This window comes from Falco naumanni, chromosome 1, assembly GCF_017639655.2.
Source record: "Falco naumanni isolate bFalNau1 chromosome 1, bFalNau1.pat, whole genome shotgun sequence".
Taxonomy (NCBI): domain Eukaryota; kingdom Metazoa; phylum Chordata; class Aves; order Falconiformes; family Falconidae; genus Falco; species Falco naumanni.
The window spans coordinates 69,351,889-69,370,670 of NC_054054.1; the positions used below are offsets into that span (position 1 = coordinate 69,351,889).

Sequence of the window (18,782 nt, forward strand, 5' to 3'; positions counted from 1 at the left end):
GAATCAAGGTCAAGCATTTACTCCCAGTTCAGTCATAAACTGTTGATGACCTGAGGGAAGTCATCCCACCATGTATCCCATACAGACTGAATTTTAAAACAGATTTATAACTGCTTCCCTGCTTTACCGAGCTCTGAAATATGCTGAAGTGACATATTCTCCCTATGAAACAGTTAAGTAGCTTCACCAGAAGACACTGTTAAAATACATGCACACATACATAAAAACCCTTACCTTCTCCAGGGTTGACTGCAGATGGTAGATTGGTCCAGTCTAGGGTCCAGGTGGGGCATGGATGAGGAGAAAACTTTGCTTCAATGCCATTTTCCTATGTGAAAAGGGGGGGAAAAATAATTAAGACACTGATCCCTTACCCTCCAAGGTTGGTAGCAAAATTCCCCCTGAATTTAATGGCATCAGATCAAACTGTGCAATCCTTTAACATTTTCACAAGAAAGCCTTGTTAATTTTCTTTAGAAAATACTGTCAGCCTCTATGCAAAAAAAATACCGAGAGTTATGGAACATGATGTTAACAAAACTTATTAGGGTTCCCAGATGTTCAAAGCTGTAATCAAATAGAAAAAAACAACAGAAATCATAGAACAATGAAGCCAAACATAAAAGCAATGTTTTCTGTCATCCTTTATATAAATTTTAAAAAAGGAATTCAATATTGCAATTCAAACAAAAAGTTCCTTTGATTGTTCTGAATTATTGGCAGGGCTTCCAGCAGTCCTTCTTTGCTCAGTTCCTGAATTGATCAAGTATCATAACAGAACAAAACATAAAATCACTTCTAAGTCAATCCACATCAGACAGAAGATGGGCAAAAGGTATTAAACTGTTCAAAAAGCCGTCAGACTTAGCTTCTGTGATTCTAATAAATTTTACCTATTCCAAATCAAGTAGAATATTACTATTTAAAATAATTCATTACAAAGCTTAAATTACCATTAACTTAGTCATAGTTGGCCTTGGACCACCTATAAAATGACTGTGTTCATTCTCCTCTTCTAATTCATCAGGAACTGAAGAGAAGTCTTGTAGCTGTTCCTCTGGACCAGACATCAACTCCGGAAGCTGGAGAAGCTTCATATTGCATTTGGCAGCAGCTTTCTTTATTCCAGGTACTTCTTGAACTCTTCGATACCAACGGGATATCAGAGGCAAATTTACCAGATTTTTGCCTTGTTTTTTGCTGGAAACCTAGAAAAATATAAAACAGAAAGGAAACTTGATACAAGTTTCTTCCTACATGCCACAAGATGGTATTGAACTACAGAAGTGTGCTTGGCTCTGTGCCAGGCATGCTCACTCACAGCATGACAATAATGCAAAAAGCTAGCTAGTTAAGAGCTCAGGCCTGTGGATGGAATTGCCAGTTGGCCATTTAGACTTTGACCTGCAATTCCCATTTGCTTAATAGGATGAAAAGGTTTACATGACCAACTTTAGTCATAATTTCAGTCAATAACAGGAAAACACAATTTCAGTAATACTCTTCATTATCTGGTACTTCCTAATAAGGGAATGATTCATTTTGATTGGTAATCACAAAAAAATCACCCCAGTAATTTGCAAAGAAAACTGAACTCTAAGCAAGACATTATGGTACCTGAAATGCTCTTCTTTCCCACAGGCACCCTGCAGCCCTTAAAAGCTCATCCACTGACAGCTGTTTTGCTGGCACCTGCAAGTAAAATTGACTACGTCGTAACACCAAAACGGGCACAGGTATATACTGCCCTGGTCTTCTCTGAAGACTTTGTACTACATCTGTGACTTTTCTTTTGCAAATCACATTATGATTTACACTGATTACAGTCACATAATGATTTAAATACTGAATCAAAACCTAATTTTTTTAATCATATATTTATTCAACCATTTTTACCATCTTAACTTCACATCTTTATACAGAAATGGTAACTACTGTATTTCTTTTCTGAATTAAGTATATATGATAGTGAGACAAAGTGGCCTTGAGCAGTAATTAGAATTCCAAGTGTAAAAAAAAAAATTGTTAAGAATATGATGCACATATTACAAAAAAAGATAACCAAATCACACTTTTACATGAAGACAAGCTACTTTTAAAAAGGATGTATTTGGTGAACTTAAGTAATTTTTGTTAAGGTTCCTAAGTGTTTTAGAAAAGTGAAGAACATCCTCTTACGGAAGAGGTTGTGAAGTCACCATCCTTAAGAGACTCAAAACCTGGCTGACCGGACAAGAACCTGGGTAACTGGCTCTAGCCAACCCTGCTCTGACAGAACGGGGTTTGATAAGACAATTTCCAGAAATGCCCTCCAAGCTCAACCATTCTGTGATGCTGTGCCTGCTTTAAGCAGAGAATTAAAAATCACAATTACAAGAAAAGGCAGAAAAGGTCATGCAAAAACAGTACTCCTCCACATATCTGTCCTCAGTGTGGAAATAGAAATTGATAAAGAACATTTGAAATGATAGAAAAATTCAAGCAGCTTTCTTGCATGCTGTGCTTATAATGTTCTTAGGGTAATCACAAGTAATTAGTAATAGCTAAAGGAGCAAAAGGAGGATGAACCGTGTAATTTTAGTATCTAATTCAATATCCTAATAGTAACACAGGCAGAAATACATTAATTCAGTAAGAAAGAAGTCTTTTGGAGAGCAATTTTAAGAGGTACTGTTACACTTAGCAGCAAGTGTTCTAAACTGTATTTTAAAAAGTGAATAGTAGTTCCTCCCAGATAGAGAACGGAGCTTTTGTTATTCTTCCATTAATTTTCAAGTGTTACAACTAATAGAAAGCATAACAAAGCTAACCTCAAAAAGATAACAGAAATGGAATGAGGTAATGAAAAACAACTCCTCAGTTCCATTATCTTACTTTCGGTAATTATTACCATCAGCTAGTCAGGACCAGACCATAACCATTGAAGACTTCATTATTATTCACACCCTTAAAGCAAAGTGGAAGTTCAACTATAATGATTTTTTTAAACACAAACCAGGAATTCCAGTTATAAAAGTAACATTTTAATAGAGAATTAAACTCTGGCACTTCCATCAGCAAAAGCAGTTTCAACCCATTGCCTGCAAGAAGCTTTCAGATGCAAGTTATTCAATTTTGATGATAATTGTAGGAATCAAGGTATAATTGCTTAGAAAACAATCATTCACCAAAGAACAGAAATAAAGCAACATTACCCCAGAGCTCCTGTAATTTAGATGAAAATAATACTGAAAGCCAGTTTTTTAGGACAATCCTTGGTGTCAGCTAACACAAATTAATTACAGAATATACAGTGCGTAAACTGCAGACCACTAGGGCTCAACGGTCACACATGAAAAGCAAAAAAATACAGCATGCTCGGCTGTTCACAGTACATCTACAGAACTATTTCAACTGGATTGTTGAAATCAATTAAGCATCTGATCCAATAATCTTCTTATGCATAGCACCAGTAACTCAAACGTTACTGTAAAAAGTTATGCCCTTCTTATTTAAAAAAGGCCTTGGAAAAATAAAGAAAACTGAAATGCATTAACATTTTTAAAACAGTAGGAAAGCATTTTTATTACTTTTGTTTAGTATCATCCATACAGCAGTTGCTGTAAATCCTCTATTATGTCATATGCAAAACAAACAAAGCAGAGGCAAATTAATGCCCATTTCTCTAAAATATCTCATTTTCTTCATACAAAGGTAGCCATATTAACCTACTTCTGGACTCCCATATTGCTATCATCACAAAAAAATCCACTGAAGGTGATGACCTCAGTTAAAGAAGTTATAAACTGGACATTAGTCACATAGTCATATTCACTAGTAATTATCTTTTAGAGATTGTGTCTCTGAATCTGAGTGCCAGCATCTTCTCCAGGAACTCCATTTGTTTTCAAACACCATAAGGCAAACTTGGCAAAATAACTTGCAGAATGAAAATGCAAATACCAACTTCACTCAGAGCTCCTCCTGGCAACAGACACATTTAACTGTCAATCCCATACAGTAACTGCAGGAATACTCTTAGTAGGCAAAATTTTATTGCCACGCGAAATAAAGACATAGTTGTCATTTCCTCAGTTCTTTTCTGTGTATACTTCCTCATAAAAATAAGTACACAGATTGGGCTGAGCAAGACCCTCACACAGTCTTGCCACAAAAGTTTTTCCTTCCTGTAAAACTGGTCTTGAAGCTGAGCTCAAGTCACTTGTACTACTAAGCCCTACCTCCTCCTAGAAGTGAGAAAAGGGGAGCTGAGAGCAGGGGTGGCGGGGGTGTGTTTTAAAAAAGAAAAGTAAATAAAAATCAAACTGAATGGCTTTATTAGGCTCAAAGCATATCTTCACGTATTTTCCTAACCCTGATGTTATTTGTACAACTGAACCTTCAAGACACTAGCACTTATTAAATAAGTACTATTAAAAAAACCCAACAACCAACACACACACAGAATCTCCTTCTCAAGTCCAGGTAAATTTTGTACAAAGTGAGAGATCCACCACAAAAAATTCAATAACCAAGTGAGTAAGGCTCACCCCTACAAGAGGGGTGAAGCGAGCTTTTAACAGATCATTGATCTAAAGGTACAGAGACAGGAATATTTTACTGATTCAAATTATAATCAAGGTGACACAAACAATAGCATGTCAAACTGCATCCTGGAGTACAGGAACTTCTAAAATCAGCTTTGCCACTTGTGACAGTGTTTCTATAATGACATCCTATGTCAGGGAGCAAAGATTTATTCCCCATTTATTTCCACATTACATGTGGCACCCTCACCGCCAGCTGTGTCAGTGCTTTTCCTGTCTTAACTTGGTGAAACTCTTTAAAAGTGTCTAATTCCTCCACAGACAGACTAGGAGACCTTTTGAGATCTCTAAATACATCAGAAGACATAAAATAGTCCTACACTCAGAATGAAAGTTTGCATATACCCATTACATGCAGTGTCCATAATACTTTGCTAGCATATTCTGGTTTTCCTCTTTGTGCTGCGAAAACCTCTCGATGCGAAGGAAAAAGACAAGGATGAAAACAGCTGAAAACAGCCCATTGGTGTTTGGCCAGTATTTACAACACGCTAGGTTGACTGCAGAGGGGACAAAGGCATCATTGAATAGACCATACTCTTGGCATTTCCAAAATACTTACACAATCTGACAGGAAAACATTCAACTCCCCTAATGGAAAGCGTTAAAGAAAATGTATTTTGAATTAAGAAATTTGAAGTGCTGAAGCTGCTAAATGGCAGAACCAGGCCTTGTCCCTTGTATAGCCCTAATCCCAGGTTGGTTTAAAACTCAGTCAAGTTAATCAGTAGAATAGAGAAACAACAGATGATCAATTTGTGTACACAGGTGCTCTCAGAAACACAGGTGTTATTAGAAAAATTAGTATATGTGAATAAACTAATATAGTTCAAAGACTAAGTGTGCTTGAAGGACTGTGTGAGTTAAAGCAGGCAGAAAGAAGATTATGATCAGAGGAGGACATTGGAACCAAGGCAGAGACTGGAAGCAAAGAGATGATGGGACAGAGTCAGGTGATGGATTTGCAGAACCGATAAGACCAAAGGAAACTTCTAAAAAACTTTGGACATTGACTAATGATTTGGTAAGTGTATGTAAGCTGTGCTGCACCCCTTTGTTCTCTGCCTCTCACTAAGGTAGCGGTCCAGCTCTGAATTGTGATTAAAGCAAGCCTAGTGGTAACCATGTCTGTATGAATTTTTTCTTTAACAGAAAGTGTGGATTTTCTCTCAGTATGTTGTTGGATCATACAGGTAACTAAGGTTCAATTTAAAAAAAAAAAAAGCAGCCAATCTCATAGGACTGCAAGGAGAATCATAACTTTTCAGTTACAAATTTCATTCCAAGAGCTTCTAGCAACATAACTTTTTTCAAGTAACTTCTTTCGCTAAAGTATCTTCCATAAACTATGGAAAACAATTTAGTATCAACAGTACCATGAATGAGAAAACTACAGATTATTGAAGTTTCAAGGGCTGAAGCTCATCCCAAAGAAGCTGCCCCCTACGCACACCACCTCATTTGTGAGTGGGGTCACAGTGATCAATCTTTGCCTGAAGAAGAACACAAACTAAGTTTTCTAAAAACAAAATTGCAAAGAAGAATAAAATGTTTGGTGATATGTAGGTATTATGCTGTCCTAAGTACCCATCTTTATCTACAGATGTGAGTTGGATGTGCATTTGTGGGAGGGCTTGATAAAAAGCTGGGTTGGCTACACAGGAATGTTTCCTCCTAAACAAAGAAGTCATTCCTAGGAACTAGAAGAAAAAGAACAGCAGAGATTAAGAATAATTAACCCATTATGAGGAGCAATAAACAAATCTGAAGTCATAGCACATCACGTTTTCAAAACAAGTATTTGTAGATAAAAAAAAAATTCTCAAAGGGAATCTCAAGAAATTAACTACCAGTAGGATAAACAAATGAGCTTTTGGAAGTCTTTCCCTGGTCAATAACCAAGTACCTCTTCAGATGGGTAAGGAACATGAAGGATTTACACCTCTGAAAAGTCACCATTGTCCCTGAATCTCTCTGCTCACTGCCTCCTTAAAAGGCATTCCCACTTTCTTATAAGGTACTTGTTCTCTTTTAGGCATCTCTGTCCATTTCAACATGAAGTCACATAAAGTTTCAAGCCTTTGCTGAAAAGAATTCCAATTCAGATAACATTCATGTAGAAAAAGTAGAACAAACGGGGTAGGAATTCATTTTGCCTGACCCCCCAGTACACTGAAACCAAAATTAAACCAGGTTCATGCTTACCTACTTTTTTTTTCCTATGTATATTACAATGTACTTTATGTGTCCATTTTAAATCTCTCATGGGGGACATCTCTTCTATCATTTTAAAATCATTACACCATTCTCAACCCTCCCTCCCTTTAAAATTTGCAATTTATGATAGAATCAAAATTCCAAATCTCAAAAAATTCCTCACTGATAATGTGGTCTCATTTCAGTAAATATCCATTGAGTCGTGGTCATAAATCTAGTACACTAAATTCAGGCAAGAAAATAGGTTCATGCTTGCTTGCTTACTTTTGCTTTATGCAAATTAGAAGGTACTTGAAATGTCCTTCTATTTTTTCATGGAGGAATGTTCTGGGCAACTTGGTGCCAAAATTTCAGCATAACATTTTAACACTTGACAGCGTTTACTAAATATTTATATCCTATGTATTTAAAAGTAATTGTGGTGATCTCACCAATCCTTGTTTTTTGTTTGTACAAAGTTTGTACAAAAAAGTGAAGTTTACATTGCAAATAACAATATATTTTGAATTAACACATTTTACAACTTCCCAGTTGTTAAAAAAATTACATATACACTACTTAATATTTGCAGGACTTGTCATCTTACCAAGAATTGATGGATGCATGGCAAAAGCACTATATCTGCCATGGTAAAATAAAGCCCTTCTGCAAAAACGTGGTCCAAAAGCGGAAGGTCAGAGGTTTTTGTTCTCCTGATGCAAGGGGCCTCCCTGTTGACTGCATCTGATACGTCCTGGACAAGCAGCTTGGAGAAAGCTATGCTCAGTTCCAAACTTGGAAGGGGATGTTCATGCATTTCCACTGTTTTTTCTTCCTCTGTTGCTTCTTTACCAAGTACAGGCGCTGCAGCCTTGGCACCTGCCTTCTGTTGTTGAAGCTTTTGCCTTCTAATTTTATCATCATTATGTACTCGGACAGGTTCTCCCAGCTTCCTTTCAAGCTGTAAAATGTCAGGAGGAATAGTCTGACAGCGTTCAGAAGATGCAGTCAAAAACCCTTCAACAGCCAGAGGTATGCTGATCTCACAAAGTCTGGTCCACTGACTAACCTGCCAGATAAATTTATGTAATTAATGTCTCATCAAAAAGAGAAACAAAATCCAGGGTACCTTCTTGTCCACTTTAAGCAAAGAAATTCCAGCTTTAAGTACATTCTTTGATAATCTTTGAAGCTCAGATATTTTGTATTACTTTTGCAATAGCAGAATTAGAAAGCTAAATCTTATATATATATACCAGAACAGTTATCCAGTATAGCATATTTTTATTCCTTATTCTTGGCATAAGATTAGGGTGGCTGCGTAACTCAGGAGAAGCTAAGCTGCAATCAGTTTATATATGTCACCTCTACTAGGTACTGATAACAAAACCAGATGACACTGAAGAGATTTGATCACATTTATTTTACAGAAATGCATTATGTTATCAGTGGTTTTTAGCATACAGTATCAAAAAAAATTAGTCTAAAAGAACAGCACCTTAAAAAAAAATCTTATTTTTCTCATATTCCTGTCCTCTTTTTCTTAGTCTCTGCACTTAAAGGTTTTAAAACTTTTAAATTCTTGTCTTTCTTTATTCAGTTTACTCACATTGAAGCCATGTGAAATATGGAATCAAGTTTTCCAGCAGTTCCAAGAAGAGATTAGAATTACAGGTTCTAATGGGATATGTCGGGGACAATTTCTCTATGCTAGTGCTAGAGGGACTAACACAGGAATACACCTCCCCAGATCTGCTGCTCACCAACAGGGATGAACTGGATTGAAGGCACAGTAATCAATGGCAACCATGGATGTACAGATCATGAAACAGTGGACTTCAACCTCCTGAGAGGAGTAAGGCAAGCCTAGATGGATGAGCTGCTAAATGAGTAAACTGCTATGTGATAAATGGGCTGAAATATCAACTCTAAGGGTAGTAGTGGTTTATGGTTCACCCTCTATCCAAAGGTCAGTTAGAAGTGGAGCTTTTTAGGGGTCTATGCTGAGGCCTATCCTATTTAATTATCTTTACCCATGACCTGGAGGGCGAGGTGGAATACACTCACATCAAGGATGACAGCAAGTTGAGCAAAGCAGTCAACAAACTCCGGGAAAGAGCCGCCATTCACTGGGGCCTGCACAGGCTAGAGAACAGGTTGACTGGAACTGACATAAAACAATAAAGCATCCTGCACCTAGGATGGACTACACCCCTCTAACGGTACAGGCTCAGAACTCCTAGGGACTGACTACCTGACCAGGTAGGATGTCTACTGAAAACACCCTGGACATCCTGGTGAGCATAAGCTAAACATAAGCCAGCAGCATGTCTTGGCAGTGATGAGGGCTAACAGTATACAGTACTCTTGAAATCAAAATTAACAATAAATTAGGTATTTCTTAGTTTACTTCAAACTGCAAAAGTTGTATTTTTAATTCATTAAAACTACACTGCTAGACATGAAACAAAGATCTAACCTATTTTTTTAATTTTAAGGTTCTTTTTGTGCTGCTAACAAGTCCTATCTTTAAAAAGAATTATTTTTCGTCTTTATGCCAAAATACAGATACCTCTCCACTGAGGAAATTTCATTTCTAAGCAAATGAAGTTTCTTAATAAAAGAACTTATTTTACATGAATATTAAGGGTCTACTTCAGAGTATCTAATGCTTATAAAAAACCCAATAATCTGTCTAACAGAAAGGGATGCACTCACTTCAGCACAGGCTTTTAAGCAGGTCTTCTTAAAGCCCAAGAGTTCCAAAACATCCTTTTTAGACTGATCTGCCTCATATGTTTTCTGTATTATATGCCTTAAGACAACAGAAAGCCCAGCTCGGCAGAACTTGCCATCTTTCACAACAACAGCAGGTAAACAGCAGCTCTGCACAACCACTGGAAGCTGACATCTGGAGATTAAATGGAACTCAAGATCACCAAGGAGGTTTTTTGTCACAAACTGGTCATCCACATCTTCACCAGTTGGCACCAAGAAAATTTTGAATAATTTGCAGTCACAGTAGGATAGCAAAAACAGTGAAATAGATGTATGAAGAGGAAAGATACTATCTCCGTACTGATGAGAAAAATCCAAATATAAATGTTCTTCAGCGACACTATCTTTCATCTTCCTCCTGTGCTGAAGTCCCTGAAATAGAAACCAGAACACAACATTCAGAAAATAATACAGAATTCAGAACAAAATAGAGGGTTTGAAACAGTGGTCCTTCTACTATGTGCTAAAACTGATTTTAGCATAAGACACTATTAAAGACATCCTGCCTAAGTGGACTGCGAGCCCTTCTTGAGAGAAAAGAATGGTTTCACATATACACTTTCTTTTCACATAGAAATGTCTGTGTGGAAATGATCTGTGGTTTGTTTTTTTTAACATTTTAGCGTATTTCTGACATCAAACAAAACATACAAAACCAAAAGAAAATATTATTTCCTTTTAGATTTTTTAGCGTATAAACATTTTACAGCAAGGTAGGTTTTTTTCTTTAAGCAATAATCTCCCATAACATTAACCATACAGTACTGAAAAACAAGTTCCTGAGCACATATCTACAACAGTCATTTTGCTAATATACACACATTTATCTTTCTGTAACTGTTAGAAGGCATATATAGAGAGGATATTTAGGCTATGGGAAATAATATTGGTTCCTGTACTGAATATTAATCTACAGCCTGGTGAAAATACTAACTGAAGATCAAGAGAATGCATACGAAGAAAAAAAAACCCATTCATTTTAAGAATGCTACATGAATACCTCAAACACACAACTACTTTAAAGCAGTTAAATACAACAGTAACATAGCTGAAATCAATGTCTTCTCATTATATTAAAAGCTTTAATCAATTTTCTTTAGAATTGGTTGAAAATTGTATTTTTGCTATTAAACTATTCCATACCAGTTTAATATAAAACAATGATGGAACAATTTTTCTGCTCCATCACTCAGTAAAATTGCCCATTAACTTTTAAATCACAACACCTATTGAAAAGCTTTAGACACTAGATGGCACTGTTAAAACAATCATTACAGAAGAAAGCTTTATTATAATTAGAGAAAGAAATGTCAATGTTGCTAAGAAAGGTCAGTATGGTTTTTTTTATATACATATATATAAAGCACAAGTGAGACTGGAACGGCATCAGCCTTTCAAATCACTGTCTAGATAAGGTGTCTGTACAGTTACATGAATATGACAATTATTTAAAACAAAACAGGTTTTCATTTGACATCTAGATTATCATTTTTTTTTCATGTAGACATGTACATCAAATTTACTATTTTGTATCATCTGTCACTGGGCCAAATCAATAAAAAGAGGTAGTGGAAGAATAAAATCAAGTCCACCTGACATTCAGTAGAGATCATAATAGCGATTGTTACAGTGAAGCATTTTTAAAACATTACATGACATGATTTTGTCTCAGAACACCAATGGCTCAACAAGTACTGTTGCTTTTTTTCAAGTAACACACCTGTCACACATAGTACAGTACAAAATGAAATACCCACTTTCCTAAAAGCTATTTTATTTGGATAAATCTTGACAGCCTGTAAGTTGAGACAGATTCAATATCGTTAAGTACAGTTCTGTGTAAGAAATTATATAGTGAAGGTACTGTTGAGATTGGTCAAGAAGAGTTAGTCTTACCTGCTAAATCCATAGTTACTAGCACAAATGCATATTCTCGACTACAGTATTTCTTTCAATATTAAACAGTACCCTCATATGCGTTTGGGAGGGTTTTTCCTGGTCACTCCAGCCACTCAGACATACACATTCACCTTAGAAATCACTTCACCACTGAATTCTTTCTTCTGGTTGACCTCACTGGACATAATCAGCTTTTTTGGTCATTACCATGCTGTATAGAACTGCTAAATATTTTGGTGAAGTCTGGAGAGGTTTCTATTTCCAAAGTATGTTTTCCCATAGTTTCCATCTATTCTTACAAATTACTCCAAATCTATCACTCGGGACTGCACAAGTAAAACAATCTTTTCACCACACAGGTACTCTTCAATAGGTACAGCAGCCCTTGCCCTTTTTCATCCAGAGTAGCAGCTCTGAAGCACTGTTTCCCCACAGAAGATAATACATCATTAGGCTAAAAATAAAAAATAAATATCTGAAAGATGCCCAAACAGAGGTACTACTTAATCAGGCCACCGATTAAAATTACAAAAATGTCCTGCTGTGAAAACTGGTAATGAAAGGGTGAACACCATGAATGTGAATTCTCCTCCAATCTGTTGAACAAAATTATTTCTGCTCAGTAGCAATAAGTAATAGATAGCAGCCGCCAGTCACTCCCAGAGAAAGAAACTGATTAGAAATAATTACTTGTTGGTTATTGGTCTGCTCTGTATTCAGTCCAGTAAACACTAGAATTGATGCTATCCTATTAATCTACCCATCTCCTTGAAGTTTGAAATTTGACTAGAAATGTCATCTGGTCAAATTAAAATATTATTACCTTCAGGTATATAACTATCCCATACAGAAGTCACACAAACCAGATAAACCAATACTTGGATCTTGCTGACGCACGATAAGCAGATGTTGTCCAGCTACCCACTCCATGCTTTTCACGGGGTCCGCAAACAGGAATACATGTACAGCCCACCTCATTTGGTCAACAGTATCTTCACTTAAAAGTAACTTCTCAATCATTTGAGGTAAGGCTCTGGATTTTGCACTGAGGCAAAGGTATGCTCAGGAGAGGTCTGTTCTTTTAAATGCCTTGAAGGAAGAACCTCTGGGAGACAGCTGAGCCAGACAGCTTGAGGGTGGTTACTAACTTCTTCAAAACTGTAAGTAATTTTTTGTAGTAATTTACCACTACTCAGCTGCAGCATGGTGAACTATGCCAGAGAGACTGAATTATTTTTTTCCAAACCTAAATGAACTTCTACAAAGACAGAAATAACACACAAGCAGTGACATTATTCACGATCTACTTACACAGCTGTGCTCACACTGTAAAATCAGAACAGTTTGCAGAATTGATTAAGATCAAATTATTTTGGGAAGGGGATGAAGGAAGAACCAAGACTCTTCTTCCTCCTCAGCCAGAGCAGTAAATTAATGCCACTCAGCACATAGCCACAAAATTGCTCATGTAAAGGATATAGTAGAAATCTGCAACTGCAGGCGACAGGAAGCCCAGAAATTGCTCATTTTGACAGTGGCTCAGAACTAGGCAGCATCAGCTGGTCTTGGTATTACACACTAAATCAGCACAGTACCCTCTAGTCCCGTGACTTGTTATACCTTCTTCACAGAGTCAGTTCAGACATGGATTTAGCTCTTTTTTGTGTTCTCCCTCCTCACGTAAAGCCACCTCACACAGGCTTGGTAGCATGTACATTAAGTTTAGCTAGCCTTTGGAAGCAGTTCTCACTTAAGACTGTCCAGTACAACACAAGTTACCATACTCAGTGGCTAGCAGTCTTCCAGTACCTGCCTGTAATTACCTACTCATGATACCAAAAGGACAAAAGGACAAAAACGTTCTCCAGTAAGTCTCCACTGAATTGTATGATTCAACTCCATGACGCACAAAGAACCAGTGAACAGGTCTACAGAGGTAAGCGTAACACCCAGCAACATTTGAAGTTTAGCTGCTCACATACAAGTACCTATATTAACCCTGAAATTAAAACAGAGCTGTCATTGATAAGAATCTCAGGGCTCTTAATGAAGATGCAATATCTGCTGTAGAATTTTCTGATATGTAAAAAAAAAAAACATTTCTACACTTTATTTTAGTTGGATAGGCAGATATTATATTTTTAATAAGTCTTCCAATAGCTAGGTTCTCCTTTAGCTAGGTTTTGTGCACATGCTGAAGTTGCATTTATCCCAAAAAGCAAAAAATTGTAAATATCACTCATTCATAAAGACATCCACTAGCTGCTCAGATTATTTTTAATTACTCATAAAAACCTTTAGAAAGGGATTCTCATATCAAGGTGAGGGCAGAGGAGAAGGATTAAGCTAAGGCAGTGGTTTTGATTAATGAGACTCTCCCCACATGGGAGAAGTACGGGAAAACTCCAAAGATGAAAAATATGGTCAATATGAGAACTTCCGTTTTAAGGAATCACATAAACAATGATAGGATCAATACAGCAACAATTAACCATTCCAGTTAGTAATTCTGAACCAAATAAAAATACACTGTAAATTGCTGATTTCTGAAAAAAGTACAAGCAACTAACATCTTACACTTAAAAGCACAACTCCAGAGGAGGAGGTAACTCCAGCTCTCATCACACAAATATATGTCTTATTTCTCTAGTTTTCAGGGAGAGTTAAGAACATTGCACATTTCACAAGATTGCGTCTTAAATCTGAGAATAGGTACTTACATACACACGCGATTTCCAGGCCATGATAAACCAATCTATCATTTCATCATTTATATGACCGCGATTAATTTCTGTTCACACAGGCAATCAGGTCTCTCTAAAGGCCCTGATTCTGCAAGTACTCGTGGTACCTGACCTAAAGTTGTCTCTGCAATATTCAGTCCCATTATTTTCAATTATAGTCTTAAATTCTTCTCATATACTATACTACTATTCTTCCTACCAAAGTCCCTTTCTCATCTCAAATTTGCAGTGCTACAATACTGAAATTCGTTTCCCAGAACCACATTCCCTGTTCTGCTACTGATATGGTCGATTTAGATCTGAGTTATTAAGCTTACTGTGTGGAGCAGAACAAATTATATTCTTAATTAGGGTCCATTTAGGACAATTATACTTCCGTTTCTGCAGCTAACCTTCAAGGAATGAAAAGATGAGCTTCACTCAGCAGGAAATGTTGCACTTGAAGCTCCTGTTTGCATCCTCCAGCTGTTTCTCTCCTCCTTTGCTATGCCAATCATGGTCATCCAGGGACACATCTTTACAGCTGCCAAAGAACTAGCACCTAAATTCCAAGGAAACCCAAACAAACATGTTAAGTTAGGTACCTTTACATTCATGATAATTCAAGGTCAAATATGCTCAGGTTTGCTCCTCCCTCTCCTTCCGATACTCATGCTTAATTCTTCATTTCACCCAATTAAAAATACAAATTATTAAGATGAAGGTACCATCCTCAAACAAGAACAGAGAAGCTTATTAGCTGATATTTCCATTTGTGATCAACAGTTAGGCAATTAACAGTGCTCATGTTAAAATCAGCTACCAAGTGGACACCTGTAAGAGCTGAGCAGTAGAAGACAATGTCGTAGAAGACTACTTGCTGTAAGTTGTCTCTAAGTTAAATCTTAACATACAAGACTCTCACAGAGCAAAGGCCTTTTCTTTCTGTCCTCCTTTACAACAGTTAAAAAGTTTAAGGGGTTTTTTCTTTATTAATCTATTTGTATTCTACCTAAGAATATTTTCAGAATGCCAAAACATGGCAGTTAAGTTAATTTTGTTCATAGATATGCAAGTTGAACATTCAAATGCCATTCTGAATAAAGTAAGTCTCTACTAGAGATTCAGCTTCATTGCAACTATAGAACTCACAATGCATGGGGTAAACAGAAATTTTAAACTATTTAGAACCTACTAGCCAAAATGAGAGGAAAAAAAAAAAACGGCCTGAGCTCAATTGCTGAGAAAATCTTTTGTAAATCACCCTCTCCCATTTTCTGACTTCTAAAGGCAGGTGTCTCCCTACCAACTTCAGAAAGCACTGCTAAAAGTTCTCTACCTTCATTTTTCATAAAGCACTTACAAGGACAGTGTAGTTTTTGAGCTCATACCGAACTTTCATCCAGACTGCAATTGCCAAATAACATGCCTTCCTCAGTAACTTAAGTTTTTTAAATTAATATTTGAAGTTAGAAGATTTAAACTAATCCAGCAGATTTCTCTTGCTCTTACTCCTCTAGACATCAAAAATCAATTAATCACAAAAAAGATCATTCAGAGACTACCTCAAAAGTTTACCTAGGAAATTTTCTTTTTCAGCCTCAGACAGATAGTGATCAATGTAAAGCCACTTGCTTCAGTCAAAGGCCCCTATCTTGAATTACAGGGTAACCATTCAAATCAAAGATTTTCCTCTTTCTCCGTTACACATTTGTTTCTAGAATGACTAAGATGAGAGCAGCTTTATTAAAACATTTTAACAAAGATTTTAGAGATTGACAAAAGGCATATTAGCTAATGCGAAAAACAAAACTTATGTCCTGGATACAACCTTTGCCATACACACAACTAAATTGCAAGAACTACATGCACTACCACTATCAGAAAGCCCAAGTGTTGAAGTTTGTCCTAGTTCATACTGGCAATTCAAGTCTTTGCGCATGCCAAGGATCTCCACTGTCTCATGTTTGACTAGATCACTGTACTATTTCTTCACAACTGGAAGCACTGAATCCTCCTCCTTTAATGCAGCTGTATCCCAAAAATGATTAATCTGACACCTTGTTAACCAGTATTTTTCCCTTACTTTTTTGCCTGAATTCTGCTATTCCACGTGCTTATAATAGAAGTTAGCAATTTTTAAGCAAACCGGAAAAACCAGGAAATATTAGCTATGAACATGTTTAAAGTTATTATGCACTTTCCAGACCAAGAGGACAGGCTTTTCCAGACTAGATGGTAAAGAGCGGTAGCAATAGTAAACCCCACTCTGCTTTTTGCATTGAGCTTCTCAGCAGCAACTACTCTAATACTTTAATTCCAGAAAAAAACTTGAAGAAGTATTTTTAATAAAACAGACTTCTGTAATGGCTGTAACTCATTACATATTGATTTCATTAGAATACCAAAGCATTCAGTCTGGTTTTATTTATATTGCTTGCTACTGTAAGAAACTTCTATGCCCTTTCATCACAACAGCAAACTGAGTGTCTCACAGGCTTTCCTCCCCAAAGCCTTGCAAGGTGCAAGTTTCCTGTGTTCCCATTATAGAGGTGAAAAAGCTGAAGCACAAAGAGAATTTTTAGTTTGGTGTCACACAAGAAGCCTGTCCTAAAGCAACCCTAAAAATCAGACGTTTTCCTTAAGTGGTTGTTGTTTGCTTGGTTGTAGGTGTGGGTTTTTAAGTCCAGTCTATGAATACAATGTAAAACTATGATCACGCTAATTTTCTTTCCAAGTCTCTCATAGAAGAGAAACCAAAAAGAGTCTGTCCAGGACTTCTGTCTAGAAGTGACTTTATCTGCATTTCCTCATTGTTTCCTCTGAAGAAATATGGTCTTCTTGCACAGTGACTTCAACTGAACTGCACACACATTGCCATATCCCATCCCTCTCCCATCTTTTACTTCAGAGAATTCTCCCTAACATCCTGTTTCTAAGCACAGATGTTTATAGAGTGTTGTTTCCTGTATTTTTTGTTTCTAAGAGAGTTGTTTTGCTGCACTATTTTGGCTCTGCAGAGTACGTCTTCCTTGTGGATTTATACACAGCCTTTCCTTTGAAAGACTTAATAGCCTACCTGGTTGCCCATTCTCACTTAAGTGTTTTTGCAAAACTACTACCCTTCCATTAAATGGGATAAATTTATGAATCCCTTGGCAGCTTACTAAGACAAAAGCAGCCACAGGCATACACAATAAAACAAAACATGGAACACAGAACTAAAAAAAAAAACCTACAAGACATTACACTATTCACTCACAGTATTTTTCCCAGCACTTCTTTTTCTCTAATTAGACTGTAAATTCTGTGGGAGAAAAGGTGGGTTTTTTTTATTTTATACTGGCCTTATTTACAGTAGCCACTGTTGGAAGAAGGAAAGGGAGAAGTAATGGATTCCACAGGATTTGCAATGTAATTTAAAAGACAAGATAAATAGTGTTGCCTACCTCTGGTATAAAAATCACTTTGCTATTTAAAAATTATCAATATTAAGCAATGTAACTTTCACTAACCATACTGTTTGTTGCTACTTTCCCTTCCCTTTCAATATGCACTAAACAACGGTTAAATCAATTTCACTGTGGTACAGTGTAGTCAAGAAAATTATTGGCTTAAAAACAAATGTTTCCCAGGAAAATAAAGAATTAAAACATCAAAAATAAGTAAGTGCATAAATATCTGCCTCCTTTTATTTCCTGGAAAAGATTTCATTTGTTGATTGCTACATGGTAAAAGAGAACTGTTGTTAGAGACATTAATACTTGAGAAACATTTAACATAAGTAATTTAAAAACGCAGTTCTCCTCAAAATTAACACTTGTGCTTCACGACAGGTAACTCTGAAGTTGGAGTTACATCTCTGCCCAGACAGTCAGTTTGCTGTACGCGTTTAGGGCCACCACTGCATCCTCGAGGGAATCCTAAGCGAAGCATGCAAGCTTTTCCTGAAGAGCTTCAAACCAGAACTTCAGACAGGTGTATCAGCAAAGCAAAAGCCGTCAATGCTCCAAGAAAGCAAGACGCAGGCTACGAAGAACAGAAGCCAGACTGCAGAAGGCCGGTACACAAGAACTGGGTTACTGCAGAAAATCACAGCACCGGGTTGCAATTCCCCCACAGGCCTGCTCCGTTCCCTCCGCAGCCGGGCAGCCCCCACAGGAGTCGCACCTGGTGGCCGACACCGACCCTTCCTCACACACACGCACACAAAAAGCTCGGCCGTAAGTCACCGAGCGTCAGGCGAGCGCCTCGAAGGCTGCAAGCGCCTTTCCCGCCGACACCTACCGCCGCTCCTCACCGACGGGCACCTAAGCAGGGAGCTTCCCGCCAGCCCTCCCTCACAGCACGGACAATTAACGGCCCAGGGCGGGCGCGGCCATTCCCGGGCGAGGAGCCCGGGTGAGGAGAGGGCAGCGAGCCGGGGCTTCCTGGAGGGCACCGAACCACCCACCTGCCGGCACCTCCCGGTACCCGCCGCGCCCGCCCCTCCCCCAGCGGCGACGTCCCTCCCCGCGCGAGCGCCGCTTACCCCGCGCCGCTCTCCCGGCCCTGCACGCAGCCCGGCCCTCCCCCGCCGCTTCCGCCCCGACTCCGCCCC

The 18,782-nt window shown here is 37.7% G+C and overlaps 1 protein-coding gene across 5 annotated transcripts in view; it reads right to left on the reverse strand.

The window, feature by feature from the left end:
• Positions 1-18,762, reverse strand: part of GSTCD (glutathione S-transferase C-terminal domain containing) — a 73,781-nt gene extending 55,019 nt beyond the window's left edge. The window contains exons 1-7 of one of the 5 annotated variants that reach the window (XM_040598149.1): positions 18,714-18,761; positions 14,596-14,744; positions 9,501-9,932; positions 7,390-7,851; positions 1,618-1,692; positions 954-1,208; positions 235-328 (exon numbers count right to left, since the gene is read on the reverse strand). In XM_040598149.1, the coding sequence (XP_040454083.1) occupies positions 235-328; positions 954-1,208; positions 1,618-1,692; positions 7,390-7,851; positions 9,501-9,911 (1,297 nt within the window). In that variant the 5' untranslated portion in view covers positions 9,912-9,932; positions 14,596-14,744; positions 18,714-18,761. Of the gene's footprint in view, positions 1-234; positions 329-953; positions 1,209-1,617; positions 1,693-7,389; positions 7,852-9,500; positions 9,933-14,595; positions 14,745-18,469; positions 18,667-18,713 lie in introns of those variants that run through there. The other 4 variants (XM_040598178.1, XM_040598139.1, XM_040598159.1 and 1 more) reach the window with 4 other exon arrangements.
• Positions 18,763-18,782: the final 20 nt, after the last annotated feature.